The sequence below is a fragment of the Lathyrus oleraceus genome, chromosome 3, assembly GCF_024323335.1.
Source record: "Lathyrus oleraceus cultivar Zhongwan6 chromosome 3, CAAS_Psat_ZW6_1.0, whole genome shotgun sequence".
Taxonomy (NCBI): Eukaryota; Viridiplantae; Streptophyta; class Magnoliopsida; order Fabales; family Fabaceae; genus Lathyrus; species Lathyrus oleraceus.
The window spans coordinates 51,844,454-51,861,735 of NC_066581.1; the positions used below are offsets into that span (position 1 = coordinate 51,844,454).

The 17,282-nt window shown below is 36.7% G+C and overlaps 1 protein-coding gene across 1 annotated transcript; it reads left to right on the forward strand.

Moving 5' to 3' along the window:
- The first annotated feature begins 787 nt into the window (after nucleotides 1–787).
- Nucleotides 788–6,038, forward strand: LOC127132467 (uncharacterized). The gene is made up of 2 exons (XM_051061416.1): nucleotides 788–1,029; nucleotides 5,831–6,038. The coding sequence occupies exons 1-2, from the start codon at nucleotides 788–790 to the stop codon at nucleotides 6,036–6,038; spliced, it is 450 nt and encodes a 149-aa protein (XP_050917373.1).
- Nucleotides 6,039–17,282: the final 11,244 nt, after the last annotated feature.

Below are 17,282 nucleotides of genomic sequence, written 5' to 3' on the forward strand. Positions count from 1 at the left end.
AATTGAAAAATTATTTGGACGTTAGTATATAATAAATGTTTAATTTTTTGTTCAATTTTTAAAATGTTCTCTTGTAACGGATACTATAATAAATAAGGTATATACTATATAATAAATTGTGTATCACTTTTTTAAATTCTATAAGTTTTCTTGTAACAGATACATTAATATAATAATATCTCATTATATGTAATTCTTTAGAAATAAGTAACAGATACATTAATATAATAATATTTCATTATATCTTATTCTTTAGAAATAAAAAAATCATTAATATTTTGATATTCATTAATATTTTGATATATTTCCTTTTAATAACACATTTTTATATTCATATAAAAAAATTGCTTTGATCGATAATGTTTTTCCGTTTGTAAATTTGGATAAGAATGCAAAAGAATTAAATATACACTTTATAAAAATATTTTTATAAATATTTTAAACCTAGTACATTTTACGATGGGGTTTATGATTGTGTATCCATTTTTTTATGATGGGGTTTATAACAGTGTATCCAAATTTTATGATTGTGTATCCAAATTTATAAAAAATGTTATTTAAACCTAGTATATTTTTATAAATATAAAAGTGTTTACACTTCATAAAAATATTTTTATAAATATTAAACCTAGTACATTTTGATCCTCAACATCATAACATGTTTTTTAATTGCTTTGGATAAGAAATAAAAAGAATTAAACCTAGTACATTTGTGAAGTATATATAACACCCCAATCAGAACATAATGTAACAACACACCAAAACAAATCGAAAACAAGACAAAACAATGTCATTGGTATCAGAAGGAATCAAATCGGAATCAGAAATATATTATGGAGAGGAAATTTGTCAAGTGAAATCAAAAGAACTTCCGGAAGATATGTGTCTTCCCAAAGACTTGTTACCATTGAAAGACATCATTGAAGTTGGTCACCACAGAGAAACAGGTTTCGTGTGGGTGAAACAGAAGAATAGGATTACACACAAATTTGAAAAGATTGGAAAACTTATTTCTTATGCTACTGAAGTCACTTCTTGTTGAATTGTAATTCCTTGTGTTGAAGCAGGTTGCTCCACAGAGTAAGGAAGTGTCGAAGTGTCGAAGCAGTTGTGTGAACACAGGATTTTGACTTAGGCCTATTTTAGTAGTGTTAACTATTTTGGGCTTTTATAGTTTTGGGTTTTGCCTTGAGGTCCAAGTTAACCTAAATCTATAAATAGAGGGAGTAACCCTTATTTTTGTAATGAGGTGAATATAGTATTCATAACAATTGTAATTCACAGTATTTTGCAATTGCAAACTGAATAAAAAGTTTTCCACAAATTGTGGGGAGAGAGAAACTCTGTAGAATTCTAATTCTTTTTCTCCTTCATCGTTCTTTCTTTTTTTCTCCATTGTTCTTCTTTTCATTGTCATTGTGTGGGTGATAACAATCTTGTTCATCAAGATTGATTGAAATTCTCCATAGGTTTTAGGGGATTTCCAACATCTGGTATCAGAGCTCCGGTTGAATCGATTCGTGGAAAGAAAATCACCATGACAATGAATCATCCAAACGAGCATTTTCCAGCAAATCTTACGATTCTCAAGAACAACAATTATGAGAATTGGTGCAAGAAGATAAAGGTTGTGTTTTTTTATCAAGATCTTTGGGATGTTGTGAAGGAAGGAGTAACAACGGTTGCAGAAGTCGCGACAAATCAAGAAAATGCTGCACTTAAAGAATTGAAGAAGAAAGATTAGAAAGTTCTCTTTATAATGCATCAATGAATTGATATAGGTAACTTTGAAAAGGTTAGTGATGCAGAGTCGGCGAAAGAAGCATGGAAAATTTTGGAAAAACCGTTTGGAGGTGCGGAGAAGGTGAAAGAGGTGAGGTTACAAACTCACAATAGAACATATGAATTGCTTCAGATGGAAAACAATGAAAGCATAACCGATTTCTTCACCAAGGTTACGAAACTGATGAATCAAATGAAGGTATGTGGAGAAGTGTTGACATCAATATCTGTTGTTGCAAAGATCTTGAGGTTGTTGGCTCCAAAGTTCGACCACATGGTAGTAGCCATAGAAGAGTGAAAGATCTGTCAAAAGTGACAAAGGAAGAGCTTCAAGGGACGCTTGAATCTCATGAACAATGAATGGCTGAAAGAGCTGCAGGAAATTCGAAGAGTGATATGGCTTTGCAGGCTCAATCAGCAAAAGAAAAAAAAGGCAAAGGAAGTTGGAATGGCAACAAAAGCAAAGGAGGTTACAACAATTCGATCAGTCAAAATCAGCAAGAAGGAAACTGGTAAAATCAGAAAAAACCCTAGAACCAAGGCAACTAAAGAGGTGGTGGTCAAAATCCAGATAAGAGTCACATTCAGTGTTACAATTGTCAGAAGTATGGTCACTTTTCTAGTGATTGTCTATAAAAGCAGAAGAATCAAGAAACTTATGCAAAGTTGGCGGAACATGAAGAAGAAGAAACGTTGCTGATGGTTACAATTAGAGATGAAGAGAGATTCAAGGACCAATGGTACTTGGACTCAGGATGCTTATCACACATGTCTTGAAGGAAAGATTGGTTTGTCAACATAAAGCCCTCAATGAAGAACATGGTGAAATTTGCAAATGACAACACTCTAGCAGCTAAAGGTGTTGGTGATGTTCTGATTATGAGGAAATATGGCAAGAGGTCAGTAATTTCAAACTTATTGTACATACCAGGTATGAAGAGCAATTTTCTTAGCATAGGGAAGTTAGTCAAAAATAACTACAAGGTGTTGGTCAAAGCAAGATGATGAGAGTTCTCGACACAAATGGAAGGTTGATCTTGAAGGCTCCAATGTCTTAGAATAGAACCTTCAAGATTGAACTAAATGTGATGGAGCATAAGTGCCTTGCAGCAACAACTAGCAGATATGAATGGATATGGAATTATAGAGTTGGCCATCTCAATTTCAAAGACATCAGAGATTTGAAGAGAAGAAATATGGTTTCAGGATTACCAGAAATCGACATTCCAAATGAAGTGTGTGAAGAATGCGTGCAGGCGAAGCATCATAAGAACAACTTCAGTAAGGATGCAAGAAGCAGGTCGAAGGCAATTCTTGAAGTCTTATACTCTGATGTATGTGGTCCTCTCCAGGTGGATTCAATTGGAGGTAACAAACACTTTGTACATTCATAGATGATTTCAGTCGAAAACTGCGATCTTACCTGATCAAGAAGAAAAGTGAAGTGATCGAGGTATTTTCCAAGTTTAAATCTATGGTCGAAAGACAGAGCGGTCGAAAGATCAAGATTTTAAGGACTGATGGTGGTGGAGAATATGTGTCGAAAGACTTCAATGCATTATGTGTGAAAGAAGGGATTATGCATGAGGTGGTGCCACCCTACACTCAACAGCAGAATGGAGTCGCATAAAGGAAGAATAGAACCATCATGAATATGGTCAAAAGTATGTTGAAAGGTAAGCATCTACCCAAAGAATTGTGGAGAGATGTCGTGTCGACTGCGACATATATCCTGAACAGATGTTCGACGAAGAAGCTAGAAGGAATCACGCCAGAAGAATGTTGGTCTGGTGTCAAGCCTAGCTTGAGTCATCTAAGGGTGTTTAGATCTATAGCACATAGACATGTGCCATATCAGTTGAGAAGAAAACTTGATGACAAGTCGAGTCAGATGATCCTGATAGGATATCATTCGACTGGAGGATACAAGTTTTCGACCTAGTGAATAAGCAAGTTGTGATCAGAAGGGATGTGATCAAAGATGAGCTTAAGGAGTGGGATTGGACTGATAATGTAAAGAAAGATTCAATGAGAATCTTTTATGATGAACCAGCTAGTGAAGTCGAAAGAGAAGTTCGACAGGAAGAAGTAAGAGGTGAAGCAGGCCCAAGCAGACCTCAAAGAACAAGACACATGCCTGCAAGGTTGCAAGAATGTGTGATTTCATCAGATGATATGGTCAATGAAGAAGGTGATCTGGTATATTATTCTTTCTATGCAGATGTCGAACCTGTCAATGCAGTCGAGGCATTGAACAATTCGAAGTGGATGAAAGCAATGGACGAAGAGCTGAAGTCAATCGAAGTAAACAACACTTGGTCACTTGTCGAATTGCCCCAAGACAAGTAGGAAATTGATGTGAAGTGGGTATACAAGCTGAAGTTGAATACCAGAGGAGAAGTGATTCGACACAAGGTGAGACTTGTGGCGAAAGGATTTCTTCAAAAAGAAGGAATCGACTTCAATGAGGTTTTTGCACCTGTTGCTAGGATCGAAACAATCAGGTTGGTTGTTGGTCTAGCAAACATGAACAACTGGTAGATATGTCAGATGGATGTGAAATGTGAATTCCTTAATGTCCCCTTAGAAGAAGAAGTTTATGTTGCACAACCAGTTGGGTTTGTGAAACATGGCGAAGAAAGAAAGGTGTACAAGCTGCATAAAACCCTGTACGAACTTAAACAAACTCCAAAAGCTTGGAATAATAAGATAGATGGATTTCTAGGGGAGAAGGAATTTATGAAGTGCACAAGTGAACATGTAGTATATGTAATAAGAAGCAAGAGTGAATTGCTTATACTATGTCTCTATCTCGATGACTTGTTGATAATAGGTAGCTGCAAGAAGGAGATCAAAGACTTCAAAGGTGATCTCAACAAGGATTTCGAAATGTCAGATCCGGGTAACATTTCATATTTCCTTGGCATCGAATTCTATAAGTGCGGTAGAGGTTTGATGATGCATCAAATAAGGTATATAGGCGAAATACTCAAGAGATTTGGGATGCAAGATTGAAACCCAACTTCGACTCCAGCTGAGCCCATATAACAAATGTCGAAATATTCAGATGAAGATGATGTCGACCCAACCCAATATAGAAGACTTATTGGGTCACTTAGATACCTTTATCACACAAGGCATGGCTTAACAAATAGTGTAGGTATGGTGACTAGGTTCATGCTGAAGCCAAAGGTATCACATCTAGCAGCGACGAAGCATAATACATAATTGTTTCTATTTGTGCATGTCAAGCAACGTGGATGATGAATCTAGTTGAAGAGATAACAGCGAAAAGTCATGGAGCTATTACCATGAAGATCGACAACATGTCAACTATCAATCTGGAGAAGAATCCGATAGCACATGGTCGAAGCAAGCACATCGATATGAGGTTCAATTATCTTAGAGAGCTGGTAGAAGATGGAAAGATGAATGTGGAACACTGCAGAACTGAGAATCAGATTGCATACATCATGACGAAGGGAGTGCAGGTCGAAGTGTTCAGAAGACTAAGAGCTATGATGAATGTAGATAGCTTAGACATAATTAATTAGGTGGTGTGTTGAATTGTAATTCCTTGTGTCGAAGCAGGTTGCTCGACAGAGTAAGGAAGTGTCTAAACACCTAGTGTGTTGAGTTGTGTTAGTGTGTCGAAGGGTCGAAGCAGGTTGCTTCACACAGGATTTCGACTTAGGCCTATTTTAGTAGTGTTAGCTATTTTGGGCTTTTATAGTTTTTGGCTTTGGCTTGAGGTCCAAGTTAACCTAAAGTCTATAAATAGAGGGAATAACCCTTATTTTTGTAATGAGGTGAATAAAGTATTCATAACACTTGTAATTCACAGTATTTTGCAGTTGCAAAGTGAATAAGAAATTTTCCATAATTTGTGGGCAGAGATAAACTCTTCAGAATTCTAATTCCTCTTCTCCTGCATCGTTCTTTCTTTCTTTCTCCATGTTTCTTCTTTTTCATTGTCATTGTGTGGGTGATAACAATCTTGTTCATCAAGATTGATTGAAATTCTCCATAGGTTTTGGGGGATTTCCGACACTTCTTATGTTGAAAAAGGTAAGATTAAGAAAATGAGTGGTGTTAAATCCAAAGAGCTTTTTATATGGGTTACACTAAGTGATATTTATGTTGATGATCCACCAACTGAGAAAGTCACTTTTCAAGCTCCTGCTGGACTTTCTAGAACTTTCCCTGTTTCTGCTTTTGAACTTGAGGAGAAATCAAGTGGTGTGAAAGAGGTTTAAGTTTCTATGTGATTGGCTTGTGTTGAAATTTTAGTTTATAAGTTTACACTACTTTATCTAGAAATTTAGGACAGTTTGGAAGATCAGAAGTGCTTTTAAAGTGGTCTATTAAGCTTTTTTTTTTGTTTTTCAATTACAAATGAAATGAAATGAATTTCTATTATTTATGGTTTTGAAATTGCACCTACTAAAAATATGAAACTTTTACTACTCGTAATTACTAAGTAAAACCTTAGTGTGGGTGTGTAAAGACTAAAGAGAAGTCTCCAAAGAGAGAGGCTTTCTCCTAAAATGTTAACTTATTTTAAGTCAAAAAGATTAAATAATATTAAAGAGGCAAAAGGTACAGAGGAGAGGGGACCAAACTAAAACCCCAAGTAAAACTATGGAGACAGTAATATGGAAGTTCAAACCTATCTTTAAATAAAATGGTAATTTATTTTAATAAAAAAAGATTAAATAATATTAAAGAGGCAAAATGTTAATTCATTTAGAAAAACAGTAATACGGGAGTTCAAACATATCCCTAAAGAAAACATCTCTAGCAACTAAAATTGTATTCCATCAAGTAAAACTAGATCATGAAATCAAGATTTGCAATTGTATTCGCACAATTGCTACCTCGCGATAAACATGAGTGAGGAGGAAGGTCATACGAGAGGTGATGATAATGCAGTCCTTCCACCTGTTCCTTAAAGCTCAAGGAACCATAAGTGGATTATTAAAAGCAATGATAGCAAGCTTGGAGTCACTCTCAATCCACATCTTATTCCAACCTTTTGCAAAGAAAATTTAATAGAATACATGGAAGGAGAATTGCCATCCAAGGCGCAGCGGAATTTAAAAATTTCTCCATTTAGTGATCCTTACGAATGGGCATGATCAGTGATAGAATCGTTACCTCTTGTGGCGATTCAAACCTTTGGTGCAGATCTCTGATAATGATCAAAACCTTTGATACAGATCCACGGGGCGATCACGAACGTTGAACGATGACAACGTCTCTACTCAGTCCACACGAACGGATTCCTTCAATCGCAGTGCTAGCTGTTATGAATGAAGGCTTTGAGTGAGAGAAAGAGGGAAACAAAATTCCAAGTCTCTACTTGAATTTCAGTCTGAGTGGAGTGATAATGCTTCTACCCAAGGGGTTCTATTTATAGAACCACTTGTGTGGGCTTCAAGCTAAAAAGCCCACTTAAGTGTATTTTGCCCATATCTCATAATATGCCAAAATCACTTAAGTATTTGGTACCTTACCATATTTCGTTTCCACTTAAGTGCATCGTACCTTACGGTGTTCCTTAGTTACTCTATTTCTCATCAATCCGTCCTTTGTGTGTGACCCTATAGGTTTTCGCGACGTTGGCAATTATATTAAATCACGCATTTAACATAATAAACAGTGAGCGGTATCTAGCAACACATCACTGCTACCCAAGTCACGAAAATGTCATGTGATCTGACAAAACCTCTTGTGATAATAATTATGTATATAATTACCCCTTTGCCCTTATGTCTATATTGAACACAAGGTATAGACCGTGTCACCCTTGTCCAGTTCAATATTGGGCCCATAGACATTTATCCTGTTACGCAGGATTGGCAAATTCCATCTAGGACACTCATGTCCCTCAACATGCTTCGTGGAGTACCCATCAACTGTCTTTATGGTTATCCAGTTACGGACAACGTTGAATCAACAATAAAGCACTCGACTCTACATCTAGGATCCATAGTGGTTTCAGGTCGAAGAGTGGTATACACTATTATCACCATGAGAATAACTTATAACACATTGCATAACTTTCTATATAGTATTCTCATAGCGGGTCAATCCGGTATAAATATTACTCCTAATATTCATACTTATGTTTAAGACTTGATAACTCCTTATCCATGATCCATGAGATGTGATCATCAGTCTACAAACATAATAGTCTTAATGCTTTAATGTTATCCCACTTCACACTAAAGCTCGACTACGGATACTTTAAGAATAGTGTCCTTATGTTTAATGTGTTCTCATGATTAAGTCACACTTAATACATTAAACGGACCATTTATTCCAGGGACTTTATTATTCAACCATAATAAAGAAAATGCCTTTTATTATTAATAAATAATTCGATACAAGTACCAAAAGTATTGGCCTCTAGGGCTTACACCAACATACATAATATGGTTTAACTCAGCAGCAAAAACATTGGAGTTTTCAAGAGGCATTGCAAAAGACGTAGGTGATTGTCATGCATGTCACGAAAGACCCTACCACAAGCTGCAATACAAGGATTATAAAGAGAAGAACCATTGATGTTTGCTATAATCCAATAAAAAATGGCAGGGATCTAAAAGATTTCAGTGGTAACGAGAGCTTTTTTAGGAGGGTGGATGTGAACATTAAAGAACTTGAGGATCTTGAAATTTTCCATGGAATGACCTGCACTAAGGCATGTGCAATTTCTAGACAAAGCAACATTCGCAATGATCCAAGGAATATTGGATTTCTAGGAAGGCATAGTGATATTAAACCTAGCATCATTGCGACTAAGCCAGATAATGTTGATAATATTAATGATAGCCGCATTGATCACAAACTTGCACTGAGGGTTCCAACCTCTCTCAGACGTTTTAAGGACATCCAAAACAGAGTTAAGATTGATTCTAACTTGAATGATATACTCTAACCAATTCTATAAGCTAATCGCATAGGGACAATGAAGAAACATATTAGTGGAATCTTCAACCTGTTTACAATAGAGGTTACAAATGGAGATAAGAGTATAACCTCTAAGCTTGATATTATCATCAGTAGGGACTTTATTGTGCAACAGCCTCCAAACTAAGAGGGACTTCGAAGGAGGGATTGAAGCATTCTAGACCAGTCCATCCCAGTCATTAGTGTTGTCAACAGACTTGTAAAAGAGATAGGCATCCTTAAGAGAAATGGTCCTAGTAGAAGGAGATTTCAAGTATATTTTGTCCTCTTTATCCACATCAGGAACATGAATATAACAAAGAAGGTTGAGCAGTCTAGGAAATTCAGTTTGAAGGCTGCTAGGGATAATCCAGTTTTGCTCCCTAATAAAATCTTGAACTTTATGATGAAGATTAAAGAGCCTATCAGGGGGAATTCCAAGCATCTGATAAATAAGACTACCACATCAATCATGAGTATGAAATCTCACCTTATTACTGTTGCTATGCAAAAAATACAGAGTCGCCATCGGTTTTTATTTATTCCAAAGGAAAGGGAAAATATCGAGAAAACCCCAAAGAATGGTCATCGCAACCACGAATAGGTTCGGAAGTAGGTTATGCGAGGGGAAGGTATTAGCACCCTTTACATCCATGGTACTCCATGGGAACCATCTAGGATGTTTGCGCTTACGTGGATATTATTTATTGAAATGTTTGCTTGCCAAAGGTTTGCGAAGTGGAGTTAGATTTTAAATTAGTGTGCTCGCCAAGAATTGGGTCCTCGTGCCTACGTATGCCCACTTGTTGAAGTGAGAAATCAGAGCCCCGTAGTTCATGGGTTTAAAAAGTTTGTTTGTTTGGTTGATTTTATTACCTTGAAGACGGGTTTTCGATGGTGTCTCCCTAAGGCTCAAACAAAAGGTTTGAATGTGTTGAGTTGCTTTTATGCTTTGAGAAAGTATTATTGATTTCGGATTGCACTAAAGACTATGGATAAAGGTGAATACCTCGAACTACCAAGCCAAACGTCTTATGTTCGAAGCATTCAGAATGAGTGTAGGAAAGCTCCAGTCTCATCCCTTATTTATCGCTTAAGACTTATGACGTACGATCCTAATCGCCGTTTATTGTGTTTTTGAATTTGATTCGGAAGAAAAGACCGCTTAACGTTGGATCAAGGGTTTGCTTATTGTTTTTGATTTGAAAAAGATCCGCTTGACGTTGGATCAAGGGTTTGATTATCGATTTTGAATGAGTGATCACTCATAATGCCTAAGAAGTAGCTATAAAGCAATAAAAGAAAGCAAGTAAAAGCATACATCGGAAAGGGAGTACATGTAAAGTACAAGGGAGTGCGGAAATAAAATCGTTCAAGTGAAAGTTGATTCTAAAATCTAAACTCTATCTAAACATGCATTAAGAATAGGATTAACCACATGAGAAATAATAGCTAGGTCAATTGGGAAATTTCATAAGTCCTAAAACTAAGGGAGCATACAAGACTAACATATTCCTAAGTCTAGGGGTAAAGCCATCAATTCACAATTATGGTTAATATTGAATTAAACTTCTATTTCATGAAAATCCTAATTAAAATCAATTATATCCTAAACTTATTTTAATATTCTACATCCTAAACTAATTCTGATTATTTCTAAAATCCTAGTCTAGTTAATTTTAATATTTTTAATTAAACCTAATTAAGCTAATCAAAATTAAAGATCCTAATTAATTCGATTAACTCCTAATTATCTATAATGTTCTCAATAATATTTCTAATATTTCTAATATTTCTTAATATTCGAAAACATTAACCTAATTATGATCCTAAAAAATCTAATATTCTAAACTAATATTATTCTAATCTAAATCCAATATTAACCTAATCTAACTTTAAAAATCTAATTGTATCCTAAAACTCATCCAATTAACCTAAATCCCTAATTAATATTCTAAACTAATTACCTAATATTCCTAATTAACCTACTATATAATTAAGAATATTCTAAATTTCCAATTAAAAACTAATTGACAAAGCAAAAAATGAACATGGGCTTTTGCAATGGGCAGGGGGTACCGGCCCGGATCCGCAAGGGTGCAGGGAGTAGTTCATTTGGGCTTGAGTCCAAACCAAGCCCAGACCCCATGAGTAAGCGCTCATAATAAGATGTCATCAATTCAAATGTTCACAACATCAAACACAAATTCAATCCCTAATTGTATCTAGCCTCAACGGAAGTAATTGAATCTGAAACGAAATATACCGTAAAACCGAGGCGAAACTCAGATCAAAACGAGAAATGACTCACCGAATTTCCAAGAACAGGTACGATTTCCTTGTCCTTCCTTCGTTTTGATATTCTTCTTCTCCCCTGTTTGATTTCTGCTTCTTCCGTTTTCCTCCTATTGTTGCGTCGTTGTCTTGAGATGAGAGCGAGTAGCGAGGTTCGTGCGCGGTGAAGCATGGAAGGTGTGGTGGCTCCGTCGCCGGGTTTGCAGAAAAATCTCTGTTAGAATTTGCAGTTTTTGATCTTTATATGGATGAGACGTAAGAGTTCTGTTATTGGATTGTGAATTTTGGTTATAATTCCGTTATTGATTTTTACAGCTGATTTTTCTTGGTGTATTGCAGCGTAGTAGCTCACGTTTTGATGTTACTGTAGCTGTTGGCTTCGCCGTTTTGGCTTGTTTTGGCTTTGGTTGGTTTCTATCATCGTTTGGTGGCTTGCTATTCGTATCGGCTTTGGAGGGTATCGGCTTTTTGGAAGTAGCTTTGTTTGTTGCATCCGACTGTTACGCTTTGATGCACTTCTCACATTGCCTACTTTGCTACTGTTACTGCTGTTGTTGCAGCTTGTGCGGTTATGGTGATGCCGCCGTTTGGTTGGCTTGGATGTAGCTCGTGTTTTTCATGGCTAGTGGTGTTTGTGTTAGCTTATGCACATGCAGTAGCTGCTGTGATTTAGATTTAGAAATTGGCCTTAAATGGTTCATTTAATAAAATCAAGAAGTTTTAATAACAAAGGAAATATCAAAATTAATTTGGTAGTTAAAATCCACCCAAACTTCCTGAATTAATTTGAAATTGATGGAATGATTACGGATCACATGATTAAAGATTCGGAGATTGATGGTTGACTTTGGTCAACTGGTTGACCAAAAAATCAACACTTGATCAAAAATGCGTATTTTCTCATGGACAAACGGATATGGACCACAACATCCTAAACCAACGACTTGTGCCAATGCCATGAATCAATCAAGATGAATATCGACCAATCGACAGTTCATACACAAGATCCTCGAATAGCAAAACCATGAATCAGGATTTCAATCCATATGATGTGCAATGCCACAATCTTCAATCCAACTCCGATTTTATCAACCCCGAACCCCGAATCTGTGACGCCTGTTAGCAGATGTTAATCATGAATGAATGAATGCACATGAATGAGTATGAACGAGGTTAGATGGTTGTCAAGGTATAGTCAAATGAAAAAGCGAAAATGAGGGAAAATTTTGGGGTATGACAGCTGCCCCTATTTAATCTTCTCGAACCTGAAGGTATGAATAGCAGCTGCTTTCAAACATTCATGGTAGGAGAGGATTAAATACAAAAATAACCAAGAAATTTACCCGCAGTGAATGAATGAAATGAATGAGATGTAGGGTAAATGGGGTTTATGGAAAGTTATTCAGTGAGATGTTTTATGAAGTCATGCATGCTATATGTAATATGCTACGTATGTTGATCTCTTTTTTGTGTCTTTCTCTTTGTTTTTTCTTCGGTTTGCCTCCACTAACAAGTTTTGGCTTGAGATTGATAATCGAGGTATTCCCGCAGGATTCTGCGAAGATGAAAGAAACAAGTGTTTGCAAAAGGCAAGTATCGGTGGATATGAAGAATTGGAATGAGATCTTCTGCAAAAGGCAGAGAGACGTCTTGCTAAAGGCAAGTAGCTCAACTGAGAAGTGACCTTCTCTTGAAATAGGCAGCAACGGCTCCTTAGCAAGAGAAACGGGATCTTTGGATATAGTTAGGAAAAAGTGAACAGACTTCTCACACAAAAGGTGATGAGAATTTCTTAACAAAAGGTTAAGAAAGAGAGTTGAGGTCCGCATAGACGAGTGAGGGATACCAATACCAATGAGCATTAATAATGGTTTAACAACACAGACGAGCGTTGAGATTAACACAAACGGGTACATGAAACAAGGATAACACAGACGAGTGTTGGGATCTAGATACAGATAAGTATAAGAGATCAGCACGGACGGATGTTAAGATCAATACGGAAGAGTACCGAAGAAAGAAAACCAACACGAACGAGTGTCAAGAGATGGGGACTTCACTGGGGATTAATACGAATGAGTATTGAAAAATAAGACCAACACGAACGAGTGTCGAAGATCAATACGGACGGGTATCAGAAAAGGGGGATAACACGGATTAGTGTCGATGCCTAATACGGACGAGCATCGAAAGAAGGTAACATCATGGACGACTGTTGAAGATCAATACGGACGAGTATTGAAAGAAGGTAACAACACGGACGAGGGTTGAAGATTAATACGGACAAGTATTGAAGAAAGATAGCAACACGAACGAGTGTTGAAGATCAATACGGACGGGTATTGAAAGAAGGTAACAAAACAGACGAGTGTTGAAGATCACTAAGGACGAGTATTGAAGAAAGATAACAATACAAACGGGTATTGAAAGAAGGTAACAACACGGACGAGTGTTGAAGATCAATCCAAACGAGTTTTGGAGAAAGATAACAACACGGACGAGTGTTGAAGATCAATACGGACGGGTATTGAAATAAGGTAACAACACAGACAATTGTTGAAGATCAATACGAACGAGTAATGAAGAAAGATAACAACACTGACGAGTGTTGATCAATACATAGGGGTATTGAAAGATAACAACACGAACGAGTGTTGGAGATCAATACGAACAGGTATTGAAAATGAAATGATCAACACGGACGAGTGTTGGAGATTAATACAGACGAGTATCGAAAGAAGGTAATAACACAGATGAGTGTTGGAGATCAATACGGACAGGTATTAAAAATGAAATGATCAACACGGACGAGTGTTGGAGATCAATGTGGACGAGTATCGAAAGAAGGTAACAACACGGACGAGTGTTGGAGATCAATACGAACAAGTATTGAAAATGAAATGATCAACACGGACGAGTGTTGGAGATCAACACCGACGAGTATCGAAAGAAGGTGACAACACGAACGAGTGTTAGAGATCAATACGGACGAGTATTGAAAGAAGATAACAACACAAATGGATTTTGAAGATCAATACGGACGTGTATTGAAGAAAGATAACAACATGGACGAGTGTTGGAGATCAATACGGAAGGGTATTGAAAATGAAATGATCAACATGGACGAGCGTTGGAGATAAATACAAACGGGTATTGAAAATGAAATGAGGGACCTCCCATGCAAAAGGAAGTGGACCGCTTACGAAAGGTAAGTGACTGGTCAAAGACTCTCAGGGTATTCGCAAAAGGCAACACAAAGGATATATCTCGAGAAACCTGCAGGGAATACCATTCCAAGGTTTCATGATAACGTTCTCATTGGGGAGGAAGAATGCCTTAACGTAGGATTCTTGTATGCTTTCAAGAAAGACTTTTATGCAGTTATGCATGTTTATCTGGCGTAATGCTCCATCTCGATGGAATATGCTATGCGCTTTCTGATGCGATATGATATAATGCATGATTGTTTATGCAAAATGCTGATGAAGTTTATGCAATGGTCTGGACGTATTTGGGATGCACCAAGTGTGGTTGGACTTTTGGTAAGGCCTTTTGTGGGGATCTGACTTCAATATTCATGAAATAACAATTGTCCTCGTCAAAGGGTTGATTGAACAAGAAGGTCGTCATCAAAGGGTTGATGAGCCAACAATTGTCATCATCAAAGGGTTGACGAACAAGAATTTCGTCAAAGGGTTGACACAAAAGGAATGTCTTCATCAAAAGGTTGATGAAAATAGAGTGTCGTCATCAAAGAGTTGATGGGACAACAATTGTCATCGTCAAAGGGTTGACAACATCACCAAAGAGTTGATGGGAAAGGATTGTCGTCATCAAAGAGTTGATGGGAAAGGATTGTTATCATCAAAGGGTTGATGGGAAAGGAATGTATTCATCAAAGGGTTATCGTCATCAAAGAGTTGATGGGAAATGTGCTTAGGTAATATCATCATCAAAGGGTTGATGACATCATCAAACGGTTGATGGAAGGTAGTCATCATCAAAGGGTTGATGGGAAGTGCTTGATTTCGTATGCATATGATGCTTGTTAATTTGATGCAAACTTCTCGTCTCGGTGAGAGATCTTTTTGTTGATATGGAACTTCCTGCCTAGGCAGGAAAGTCATGCATGTATGTTGTATGCAATGCATTTGGAAATGCCAGTGGCTGATTAGTTTTTTTGATTGGTCTCCCCTTTTCCGAGGGTGAGATCTTTTGGGTACCAATGCTGATTGGATTTGAATTTGTGATGATGCCAACAAAGTGGACTTTAGTTTTTTGGTAGTTGCCAATAGGGATTGGACTTGTAGTTTGGGGAATGGATTCGACTTCCCGACACTCGATATTTGAAGATGCTATAATCGGAGGATAAATACGGATGCTCTTGGTGCCCCAAGTTTGATCCTCAGTTGAAGTTGTGTCTTTGTTCCTGAGAGAACTTCCATTTCTTTTCCTGATATATCATGACAACTTGTAGATGATTGCATGAGCGTAGCGATGTGATTAATGCAAAATGATCATGCTTTTGCTCTGCCCCAGTTTGTAGGGTATTCAAGGGAATCTTCCTCGAAAGGAAACCTTGGTGGGGATTATTGTAGCGGTAAATTCATGATCATCAAGCTATTGACAAATTAGAGATCAAAGAACAAGAGTCGCCACCGCGCTTTTATTGTTTCCAAAGGAAAAGGGAAAAAGTACGAACAAACCCCAAAAAGTAAGAAGTTTTCAAATCAAAACTAATAAAATGTCATAGATTATAGGTAAGGGGGTTGGTTACACAGAGGGAAGGTGTTAGCACCCAAAGTGTCCTAGGTACTCCTAGGGAGCCCTTTTTGTGTGCATATGTACTTGGTATAAAGTGATGTTTACAAATAAATAGAATGGGGGGATGAGAAAAGAATTCATTGATTATATTTTTTGTGTTTGACAAGACCTTCGGTCTTATGCCTACGTACCAACATAAAAATGAGGGATCAAAACCTCGTAGTTCGTAATACAAATTTCAAAGTGGATGCATTACTTTTAACAAAATTTAAGTTTGAAAGGCACAAAGGCCTTAAATGGTTTGAATGAGTTGGTTCTTTTTGGCTTTTTGAAATTTTAGGTCAAGTATAGTTAAGTTTATTTATAAGTTTGATTTAAGAAAAGAAGTATGAAAATGCAATGGCATAAGGCCAAAGTTTCTATCTTTTTGCAAAGTGGTCAAAGTTTAGAACAAAAGTAGTTCACACAAAGAAGATTTTGAAAAATGGAGAAAGAGATTTTGAAATTAAAGAAATGGGGAGAAGATGAAGAGACTACCCTATGTACAAAATTTAAAAGTTTAGAGTTGAAAAGATCTGACCAAGTGGGTAGCAATCCAATAGACAAGAATGTCAATAGAAACCCAGAATTCCCTTGGACTTTTATAATCAAACAACACAATGCACAATTATATTATCTTGAAGAGCAACACATCAAATAAAGATAGCCACATCCAAGCTTATCCATTCCATGATCTTCTCCAAAATAGCCCATGTAACAGATGAATTCCACAAGTCACATGTTCAAAATAACAGCCTCACAATGATCATGTTGCAGATGAACTCAAGAGGATCTTGAATGATGTATCAGATGAGGTTTCAAATTGCAAGCACTTGGTTTCTCAATAAGTTGGCATTGGCTAAGTCCTCTAGCATAGGAATGTTGCCTAGATTCTAAGTCCATTTGTCCAAGATCAAACCAACAGTCTACACAAAAGTTTTTAGGGTTTTTTTTGTTGTTATTATGTACATTAATGGTCAAATACCACACAAACAAACAAACTATACACAAACAAAATATATCACACAATATGGTCCAAATGGACAAAGTGAAAATTGCATTAACATAAACAAATAGGATAATATGAATAATGGCAAATGAAATAAAATGCTAAAACTAAATTGCATTAAAGTAAAGGCTTGAAATTAAAAGTTAGTAGTTAACAGGTTAGAATTTAAAATTGCTTGGCTTTTGCTTTTTAATTGAAGTCATTCTTTGGAGAACACTCAACCCACTTATCACAAGCATGGATCCTTGAACCAAGACATCTTCCAAAGGAAGGAAAAAAGGCCAAGTTTCCACACAATACCATGAAAGAGGGGAGACTTACAATCTCACTAACTAGAATACTTATGCTTTTTATGTCACAAAGCGCTATGTTAAGCAATCGTAATTGGACTTATATAGAAGTCACAACTATTTGAAGTCAGGCAATAAATTTTTGGTGT

Coding starts and splice junctions, on each gene's coding strand:
- LOC127132467 (XM_051061416.1), top strand. CDS start 788: ATGTCATTGGTATCAGAAGGAATCAAATCGGAATCAGAAATATATTAT. Junction 1,030..5,830: donor ATTTCTTATGCTACTGAAGT/CACTTCTTGTTG, acceptor GGGGATTTCCGA/CACTTCTTATGTTGAAAAAG.